Below are 11306 nucleotides of genomic sequence, written 5' to 3'. Positions count from 1 at the left end.
GCACTGACGTATCAAAGCTGGTTAGTGCTGCAGAGGGGTTTGGGGGGTGGGGGGGCAGCTGCAACTGGACCCATGTCCTGGTGAGTGAAGGGGCAGGGGTAGCTCTTGCTCTGAAAAAACCAAAATCAAATGCCAGAATTTATAGGTATTTAGAATGTATTTTATTATAATGACCGAGGTAGTGGTAGGCTTCCAAATTGATTTAAAATTGTAAATCTATCAATAAAACATTGTATTCAGTTGATATATAGTGGTGCTTTATTTAATCATGGAAAAACTTGGATTTGGGGGTTTTAATTAGAGACTTTTGGATTTTTAAATGGAGAAAACCAGAATCCCTGCTAATGATGAAACAGGTTTTCCTATTTAATAGCGGCCAGTTTTCAGATCTCAAACACTAAAAAGTCATAACATTTCACATGGTGTTACGTGAAGTTTAACCACTGGAATTGTATAGAAAATTTTAAATTCATAGAAATCATTTCACAAAACCAAAATTATCCAATAGCAGTGGACAATTCCTAAACTGATAGCAAACTAGAGGAGTTTTATTAAAAGTGTTATGTTTTAACTGGAATCTGATGGTTAATTTGCCAGTTAATCTTGAGTTAATAGAAAACAAGTTTTGTCCAAGATAAAACTAAGTATTCTAGGGCTCAAACAAATCTGTTACAAATTAGGATGAGATCTTTATGATCAAATTAGATTATTCTAAAGCCATCTTTAGAAGTGCTTCTTGGATCTTGCTGTAGCTTCTGGCCTGGCTAGGTGTAGTGCTGACAATGTGGTCCAAGAGTCTCATCCAGAATGTCAGTCCCCACGTTGGTCGTAGATTTAACACCTGGGTGTTTTTAAGTATCTGTTGTAGTTATTTAAATTTTTGGACAAAAGGTTCAGTCTGGTAAATGATGTGTGGGAAGTTCTTATCTAGGAAGCAATGATACTTTCGTTGTTAGAGAGAGGGAGAAGTCTCTTCTAATTTTTAACTAATTATCAGAATTTGTGTGTGTGGGGGGAGGTTTCTAAGGTAAACAGTGAATTTCTTGCTGCCTAAGATTATACACCTGTAGGGTCATAGCTGAGACATTTTTGGAGTAAGTTTGCATCTGCAGAATAGAAGAAGGCAAACTTGCTCCAAATCCACCATACTTTGAAAAATAAAGTCCCTTATCTTTATTCCTTGTGTTAAGAGAAGGCACTTGTCTTTTCTCTCTCAAGCTAGTGAGAATTTAAAGGTAATCTGGGTCTTAGTTGCTTGCCTACACTATTATAATACATTTATTAATAATGGATTATTGAAACAAATGCACCTGAATTGGTGGTGAGCATGGCTTGACCTTATTCACACTTGCAGATAAAGATCAGCACTGGTACAGTTGCATCTATTGCTGATTCTGTCAGAATTGAGCTTTCAGTGTGCAGAGTAAGACTTAAAGGACAAATAACTTCAAATTATTTTAAGACCCGTGGCTGTTTTTTTTCATTTGGTTTGGGTGCATGTTTGTTTGTGGCCTAAGATCCTTGTTTTGTCTTACCCAACTGTAGTTTCCAATGTGGCATACTATAAAGGAGATTTTTGCTTTGTTTTTGAAGCCCGAATAAGTTACTTTTTTATTATGCTAGTATCCTCCTTTGATGCAACTCCCGTCATTCATCCTTTTTAATATTTTAGTTTGAGGTATTTGAGGTTTTTCAGTCAACATTGTTGTCTGGAAGAGGTGTTACATATACTATACTTTCCATAGTAGTGGCTCAAGGCTGTTAAACATTGTAAAGAGTTTTGAGGTCTTTAATGGTACCAAGACCCTGAGGTATGGCATGCTGAATAGTAATTACAAGTAAGAAATTTTGCTCTTTTAATTAAAACAATAGCTTTAATTAAGGACAATTTTAATTAAACAATTCCACTTGTGTATAATTTTTTTATGCTGCTAATAATATGGGATCTAAAAACTCTTCTGCAGAAGCCTATGCTTATTTATTTATTTTTTTTCCCTCAGAATTGGGATCCTGAGTGAGCAGGAACTACCGAGCGCTCATTCTCCCTATGCTATAACTTGTAGTTGTGCAGTGTAATAGAATGAGAGATGAAGCATATGGGAAAACAGTGTAGTAATACAGTGGTAGTTTCTTCCTCTTTGCAATTTAGACATCATTTTCACCCCTCATTCTTATTGCCTAGTTCTTCCTCCTTCACTGTTCATGCTTTTCACATACTGGTTGGACATTCAGTAGATCTTCTCTAGCACTGGCTCAGCCATGACATTTATGCTTTTCCCATGTTTAGGTCTTTGTTTTTATTCAATAACAATAAATATCCAATGCCCTAGAGGCTGATTTTAATAAGTCCTAGTTGAGGTGGAATAAATATAACATGGACTGTTACAATAAACATACTTACATTTTTCAAAATATTTTAAAACTTAATGATTTGGTAGGTCAAAAATCATATTACTAGATATTTCCAGTAATATTTCTAATTTACAAAACTTTTGTCTAAATTTTTAAAGAAAAAACAATATTTGGAACAAATTACTTCAGAGTGCAGAATAGGAAATAGTTTTATGCTTAGAGCAGAGGACTGGAATTAAGAGGCCTGGTTTAGTCCTTGTTCTGTGATATTAATTACTGTGAGTTTCAACAGTTTACTTTGGCGTTTTCTTTTATACTGGGAATTTGCCTTAGTTCCTGGACTTAGTGGCTAGCTACTGTCACAGCTGCATTGGTACAAACCCCAGGTATATACAAAGAAAGCTATGATTTGCACAGTTGAATTAACATCTGTTTGATTTAGCTGTGTTGTTGTAAATTAAGATATGTCTTGTTTGAACTTGGACTTAGCATCAAACTTCCATGTCAGTTGATTGTGGGAATTGGGTCTAACTTCAACTGTAGACAAGGGACCAGATCCTATTCTACCTATTAGGCTCATAAATATAATTTTCCACTCTGCTTGAATTTCTGGAAAACTGTTAATACAAAAGATGGCAACTGGATTCTTCACTTCAGTTTTCTTGTGATGCACTTTTTCAGGCTAAGATGACAGCATGTTACAAAATTAGATGTATTAATGGATTTTCAGGGACTTTCAATAGGGCAGAATAGGCAGAGTAATCCCCTGTCCTTCCCAGTCTATCTGTAAAAAGGTGTTATCTCCTATGCAGGTAGTGAGTCTCATCTTTCTGTAGATTTCTAGTAAAATGCTTCAAGTATTAACAGCAAACTAATGTGTCCAGTTCATTTAGGTGAAAGTCTTCTATTGTGCACTTGATTTTATTGTATCAAAACCGACTACCTGCCTCTTGTGGAATTTTGCATGTGTTTTGATTATATGGTAAACTGTTTTTCCAGCCGCAGTTTGGCAGAAGCATGCTCAGATGGGGATGTAAATGCTGTTCGGAAGCTATTGGATGAAGGAAGAAATGTAAATGAACATACTGAAGAAGGGGAGAGCCTTCTTTGCTTGGCCTGTTCAGCTGGGTATTATGAATTGGCACAAGTAAGTAGGAAATGCACAATCACTTGTGACCTAACCTCAGGGAGTATTATACAGCTGAGGTACTTTGACAAGTAAAAGTTTTACACCTTTTGATTAGAAAAATGTTATTTTCTAAATTGGAGTATTAATTTAACAAAATTAACAAATACCGTAACAAAATTTTAGTGCATGTAAAGGTTACTGCTGTAAACATTGTCAAGTTTTTCACTGAATTATGCCTTCTGCAAGCCTTTTTTTATACCTGTAGGTAACATTGTATATTGCAACATAAATTACACTGTTTAAAAGGTATGTCCTGTATAGTATCTTTGATCTACCTCTAGTTTCCTGGCATACTAGATGAAGTCTACTTCTATGGCCAAGTATGTTTAAAGTCTAACCTCTAAAGATTGCTACAAAACATAAAAAAAAAACAAAAACAAAACAAAAAACAAACAAAAAAAAACTTGCTTTTGTTTTCACTTTCTCAGGTTTTTTTTGTTGTTGTTTTTGTTTTTGTTTTGTTTTTTTTTTTTAAATCTCCTGGCTTACATATCTATATTAACTAAATTCTGACCCTGGGGCCAGTTTTGCATTGTATCCTGATTCTGCCTTCTCCACTGATGGCAGTTACTAATAGTGGATTACAAATAATGAAGAAGCCCAGTTTCATTTGCTTATCTCTAACTTGGTGTGCTACAAGAAGCCTTTTTACTTGGGTATGGAAAGAATTGTTCTGGAATCATTAACATTACATGTAAAAGTGATCAGTTGTAACACTTTTGAAATGGAATTACACTTTATCTGGAATAGTATATTGCAATATTTTCTTTCTTTTTTTAAATTTATAAATATGACAACATAAAAGGAAAACAGTATAGTCCTTTGCTTCAGTCAGTGCATGTAGCAATCACAATTTGGCTTTAGACAGATCCATACCTACTTGTCTCCCAGAGCTTTCATAGAGAATTTTAGAAGTAGGGAAGCAAAGGGAAGTGAAATAGATCGATTCCAAGTTCTAAATGCTACCTCTAGCTTTTAACTCTGATGGTGTTTAAGAACTAACTGAACTTGTTCTGCTTTATTTAGGTGTTGTTAGCGATGCATGCAAATGTTGAAGATCGAGGGAATAAAGGAGACATAACTCCATTGATGGCAGCTGCCAGTGGAGGCTATGTTGACATTGTAAAATTGCTTCTTGTTCATTGTGCTGATGTCAATGCTCAGTCTTCAACAGGTGAGTGTGGAACTGCTGGTGGGAGAACTAACGAGATTGGCACATGTTAATCAGCCTTTTCCCCTCATTTGCATGTTTGGGTAGATCTGGTATTCAAGTGCTTTTGTTACAGAAAATAGTGTGAGAGCTACTTAAAAGTATATAGCAAACTTCACTATTACATATTTTTAATAAACATTCCTGTTCAGTGCTTTACCTGAACCTAAACAGCTAAATGAAACCAGATGGTATTTCTTTAATGTTGATGTTAACTTTAATGTAAAGTAATTTAATCCAGTGAGGAATTGTCCAAAGCAATATTTCAGGGTTGTCAATAAAATATACCAATTTTAGGTTTTTTCCTTATTTAATGTCATAATTCAGTAATTAATACTTGAATTTCCTTAGTACGATAGTGGTATGTTAAGAAAAAATCCAAGCAAAAACATGGTGGTGTGTTTCAATGCATCAAGAAACTAACCTTGACTAAAATGTTTGGAATTCATTTGAGACCTGAGGAAGAATGCCCTGCATTTAAAAACTATCCCAGCAATGTAGATGCAGTTGGTTCAGTACATAATACCACCCACAGAAATCCTTGCCTGGTACTCATTAGTGTTGGGGGTTTTTCCCAAAACTAAATGGTTAAATGTAACGTAACCCCTTTTGTTCAGACTTTAAAAAAGAACCAGCACCTGAATTCCAATTTGTACTTCTATCCAGATTGCCACTGTAAACTGAAATAGGGTTTCAAAAGTTGATTTTTAAAATTAGGAAAAAAGTAATTTGGTAGGCTGAAAATAAGGTTTGATGCTTTAAATGAATACCATTTCTGGAAACTAAATTTGTTGAGTGACCCCCTGCCCCAAATACATTTTTCTGTAGAATGTGTTAATATGCACTTAGAAGACTTCCAGAACTAGCCTACCATACATCTGTCTAATTAGAGTACAAAAGCAATATGTCGTTTTTAACTATAAAATAGATCATTTTGCATAATGAAGAATTAACTTACCATGAGTTTCAAATACATAGGGACTGTAAGAATCAATAATAACAAATGGCAGTAAATATTGCATTACAGCTTAAATGCAGGAAACCCAATTTGCAACAAGTTGCAGGCATGTCATGATTGCAAAACTAGAGTGGAGAGACTGGAATGGTATGGTAAGGAAGCTCATTGCAGTCTAAAAGAAGGAAAGAAAATGACACAGGTTATTTAGTGGCATCTTGAATGACTTCTGCCAGCACTGGATATGTATTAGAGCTGTGATATTAAAAATCACAAAACCTCTGGAGAGGGAAGATGAGGGGTTTTAAAGAGAAGATGGTGAATATTTAGTCTGTTGAAATATTCTAAGGTACTTATGGTCTAGCTCCTCTCTTGAAAGTGTAGATGGGGAATGAAACTGTGCTTAGAGGTATTGAGTTTGAACAGGTAAATGAGTGCTTGACAAAATCACTGAAAGTGTTTTACCAATTTAGAAACTTGAATTCTGGGAGGTAGGGAAGGTGGTACAAGAATGGTGCAAGAGAGGCTAAACAAAATATTCTCGATATCTAAGTAGATTTATTTTACATTTTGGGACTGGTTAAGGCAGGAAGGATTACATTTATTATAAGTTTGTTTGTTCGTTTGTTTTTCTCTTCTCTGTTAGGAAACACAGCACTCACTTATGCCTGTGCCGGAGGATTTGTTGACATAGTAAAAGTGCTGTTGAAAGCAGGTGCTAATATAGAAGATCATAATGAGAATGGACATACCCCCTTAATGGAAGCAGCCAGTGCAGGTCATGTTGAGGTTGCAAGAGTACTGCTGGAATATGGTGCAGGAATCAACACTCACTCCAATGAGTTCAAAGAAAGTGCACTTACACTGGCATGCTATAAAGGTATAATATTTAAATGTGTTTATGCAGAAATATTATTGTGTTTGCACTTGCGTGTAGTGCCATGTTTTTTAAATTGTATGATGCACACCATGGTTAATTCTGTGCTCAGTCTAAAATTTCCAGGCAGCCTTTGACATGGTTAGAAATTTCTTAAATAATCTAACCAGAGCATTGGTATTTTGAATTTAGTTTATTAAAGTCAGAAACTGGAGTTAAGTTGCAGCAGCCCTTCTTTCCTATTATGTTTCCCTGCTAGACTGTGAAATAATCATATGAACGTATGCATTAGACTTCATTGTGGACTGATGAATAAAAAACTGAGTTCCTGCACCTAGTATTTGGGGGTAAAATATTTTAAAAGGTTGCCATCTTCAGAGTCTTCCTCCATTTAGATTTTGTTTGTAGATTTTTATGCAGGAGATCTGGAATCTTTTGACCAGCAGTATCTCCAGACTGTCTTTGATCTCTGTGTTCCCATGCCCCAACCACCCACCCACTTACTAAATAGCATATAGAACAGATTGGCCTTACTTTACCTTTGTGTCAGTTTACCACAAGTTCCACAGGCACACAAAGTTCTTTGGGTGAATCTGATATTCAGGAGCAGGGTGTCGGGGGGTGAGGGCAGTGGCTTCCCTTTGCGGGCCTCACAGGTGCTGCCCAGCTGGCCAGAATGCAGGGGGTGGTGAAACTTGCATGCAGCGGCAGCTGCCACCACCCCACACCACTGCCGTGTGCATTGGGCATAGAGTGGTTTTCTTTAATCTTTACTAATCTGTAGAGGAGTCTCTGGGAACCCCATAAGATTGGGCCTCTAATTTAGTCCATGGCGTGTTGTGACCTATGTATAGAACTTTTCTATAAAGGTTATGTGAATATATTGCCTCATAATATATAATTAGAAGTTGTAATCCCTATTCCATGATGATATCTTTGAGCTTTAACATTAATTAAAACTATTTTTATAGTTCGTTTTTTAAATGCATCTTAACAAAAATAAAAAAGATGATTAAATCAGAAAATCTGTTTTAAATAAAAATGAGTTTTTTGGAGTTTGGTTCATGGTTTGGTTGTTTGTTTATTTTATCTACCCTGATGAAGGGGCAGTTGCCATCTTGATTGCTCGTTGCCCTTTGTGCAGACCTGCCCCCTCTGTGCTGATTGGTGGAGAGGCCCTGGCAGTGCGGAGGAAGGATGAGTGGGCAGCCGCCATCTTGTCTGCTGCATTTCATGCTGCCCCATTAGCCAGTGCCTTTCTCTCCTGGCAGTGAGGAACTCTAGTCTGTCCTGCCCCCCCCCCCCCCCCCCCGGCGCGGAAGACAGCATTGTATTTTTATTAATATTTCTGTTGTTGTTAATTTTTGCAGATTTCCCAAACAATTCCAGATCTTGCAGTTTTTCCAAAATCTGCAAAACTGCAAATTAAGTGGGTCCCTAGTAATGGACCCCTTGATTTTTGTCTCTGGGGTGAGAGACTGGAGATACCCAAGAACAATATTAATGGTAGTTAGACAAATAATGATGAAGAACTTTCACCAGTACAGTAGACTTTTTGTCTCTGAAGTGTAGTATACTTGATCCTTCATATACCATAAGTGCAATTTTACGTTGGAAAGATGATCTGAAAGAGATGACTGTGGCCGGAGGTTCAGGATACATTGATGTAGTTGTCAGCGCAGCACAGACTTTCTTTGTCACTTCCCATCAGCCACTTAAATTACCCTCTGGCCTTAGCTTCCCTTACGTAAAATTTCTCCCTTTGTAGGGAGAGATAATAAAACTCATTAATTGTGAGGCATACAGATATTAGAGTGAGAGAAGCCATAAAAACACCTAGATGGCGTTGGGGGTTGTTGTTTTTTTTGTTGTTGGGGTGGGGGTTTTTTTGGTTTTTTTTTTTTTTTACACTGGATAAAATGTAAGGTTGATATAGGTGAAATTAGAAGGTAGGGCATGGTAGCGCTTTAAAGATAAACAGGTTCAGAAAGGCATAAACTTTCATAGGTAGCAGTCTACTTTTATCAGATGCGATAAATGGACTTTAATTGAAATGGAGCACAAAAAAAATTGAATGCTATTGTGGTAAAAGCTTAAAGATAAATACTTTGTAGCTCTCTCCTCTGGTAAACTGTTTGTCCTCTAAATAAGATGTTTCTTCTCAACTTTTTTTTTTAATTTGAAGATAAATTCTAAGTAGGAATACTTAAGTTACTGTGAGGCTTAAAAGATGCACTTGCTAATTTGTTTATACCTGTCAGTGCTGGAACAGCATTTTTCTGTCTCTTTATCAAGCTTGATTAATTAGTTAAAAGAAACTCTTAATAATTTTGTGTAGTCAAAAGTTAATATCTCCTGGATAAAACTGCTGTCCTAAAGTTGGCATCTGTTTGTGCCTTGTAATTGTTTTGACATTCTTAAAAGCATTGTGGTTTACATCTTACAATTACATAAACTTGTAATTGGAATCTACAAGCACTTTAATTATGATATTTGAGAATTCTGACTGAACCATGTAAAGCTTGGAATAAACTAATTCATTTTGTTCTGTTTTATCTGAAGGCCATTTAGATATGGTTCGCTTTCTGCTTGAAGCCGGAGCTGATCAAGAACATAAAACAGATGAGATGCATACAGCTCTAATGGAGGCCTGCATGGTAAATAGCCTTTACTGAAATCAGCTTTGTCTTGGTTGAAAAAGTGGTAAAAGGAATTGAGGTGAAATAAAACAAGTTTTTATAGATCAGACATATCCAAAATAACTTTTTTTTTAGTTGTCCTTCTAGGCAGATCTCTCAAAAATATATATATTTTAAAGAAGACTGCGTAGCTCTCACGTCTTACATTTGGGGGGCAAAAAAAATGTCAAGAAGTTTTTATATGTAGTTTTTCCTACTGTACAGTATAGGATGCAGTTGACTTGTAGTGTTGAGGAATAATTCAGCAGTTTAAACAGCCAAAGCCATTTACTACTGTGTTTTGAACATGAAGATACTGAGAAGGAAGACTGCTTGTATTCTAAATACAGGTTTACAGGCTCATCCTTGTTAAGAGAGCTTTCTAGTAGTGTCTCGAGCATCATAACATGTATATTGTCTTATGTTTTTCTCATCTTCTCTAGAGGGAAAAATGAGTGAGGTGCCATGTTTTGGTACGGGATTTTTTTGTTCTAGCTTTTTAAGATGTTTCCATGTCTTTTTCACACACATGTGGTCTTCCACTTGGCTTGGAAAATGAGGTGATTTGTGACAGTGTTCAGTTCCTAGGGCAAATCATACTATCTAGGATCAGCTTCAGGAAAAAACGTGGCTTCCTGCAGGGATGATTTTTACCTTTTTTTCTGTGAAGTGCCACCTTGTTGAAGGAACATCTGTGGTCTTCATACCAGAGCTTGAGATGGTCTTTTTTTGATAACCTTGGGCCAGACTAAGTAGATATGTGTGTCATCTGCTTATTGCTATCACTTGAGTCTGTGTTGTATCTGAGTTGAACTGGTCAGACGTGTAGACTTTGAAAAGAACTGAAGAGAAAATTGATCTGTGTGGCTTTCCATACATGAGATCAAGTGATAGGGGAGCAGTGTCTATTGCTCTTTGGATATGGCCCAGACGTGGACTGGTTCAAGTGAGACAACAGTGTTTTAAGGTCAACAATGTTGAATTGCTACACAGGAGGTTAGAAGGATGAGAATAAATTACTATCCTTTGCACCTAAGGGATTTTCAATTTGTCCTGATCTGAGTTCAGATGGTATTGGGTCTAATTTATTAACTTTAGTTAAATTTAACTTGTAGTTGACTTTTTGGGGGTAAAGTCTCTCCTGAATATTGCTTTGTTTAAATGTAAAAGAAAACTGCAGTTCAACAAGATACTTAAGCATTTGCTTAACTTAGATGTATTCAAATAATGTTCTGAACTGGGGTTTTAAAGTCTTTGGGAGGGAAAGAGTTGTTCATTGTCTTGTTCTTGTTTGATCAGAAATTTGTTGAATAAATTGATTTCTGTAATGGGCATCAGCAGTCATCTTGGGATCATACAAAGAGGCTGTGCTTCAGGATTGTGTGCGTTAAGACCTGAACCACAATCTAAGCATTTGGGCTGCTTGCCCAAATGGAAAAAAACCCCTAAACTTTAGACTCCATGCACTCCCATGCTGAACCCAGCATATGCCCAGAAGAGGCAGTGCATTAGTTGTACCCAGCTCACTCAATGTCTGTATAGATCAAGCACTTTAATGAGGCTTTTGGCGCTTTTATCTAATAGCTTATTGAATCGGAGGTTGGGGGTAGGGGGAGAGAACACATGCATGGAGGAGCAAACAACCTCTCCCTTACCCAAATGCCAGGGTTGTCTGCCCCAACCCCTGTGCCCCAGTTTTCTTGCCTGGAGGAGCAAACAGACCCTCCCCTACCCATCCCCAAGCTCTCTCCTTTCCCTGGGCTGCTAGACTTTTTGCTCCTGGCTGGGGAATGCTTTACTCAGCCTGCAGCAGCCATCAGCAAACAGGAGCAATGGGATGGGGTGAAGATGCCATGATCTAGGCATGAAAATAGTGCCTCCCACCATGATCAGGCCATGCTATTAGTGAGCTGGGCCTGCAGTTTAAACCAGGCCCTACTTTATAGAGATGTGAAAGATTAAATGACTAATCATTTTAATTGATAAGCCCAGTAGTAATCGGTTAGCTTACTGGTTATTGTCTAATGTGGTGCCAGAGGACTGGA

At 37.0% G+C, this 11306-nt stretch overlaps 1 protein-coding gene across 1 annotated transcript in view; it reads left to right on the top strand.

Annotated features, from left to right (window-relative positions):
- LOC109289799 (ankyrin repeat and KH domain-containing protein 1-like) overlaps positions 1-11306 on the top strand; it is a 204498-nt gene that overhangs the window by 105194 nt on the left and 87998 nt on the right. Inside the window, exons 4-7 of the mRNA XM_019506001.1 lie at positions 3352-3499; positions 4568-4715; positions 6353-6586; positions 9146-9240. Coding sequence (XP_019361546.1) covers positions 3352-3499; positions 4568-4715; positions 6353-6586; positions 9146-9240 — 625 coding nt within the window. The remainder of the gene's footprint in view (positions 1-3351; positions 3500-4567; positions 4716-6352; positions 6587-9145; positions 9241-11306) is intronic.

This window comes from Gavialis gangeticus, unplaced genomic scaffold (genome assembly GCF_001723915.1).
Source record: "Gavialis gangeticus isolate Ggan-Ray unplaced genomic scaffold, GavGan_comp1, whole genome shotgun sequence".
NCBI lineage: Eukaryota > Metazoa > Chordata > Crocodylia > Gavialidae > Gavialis > Gavialis gangeticus.
Note: the sequence above shows the minus strand (reverse complement) of the source record. Positions and strands in the feature narration are given on the sequence as shown.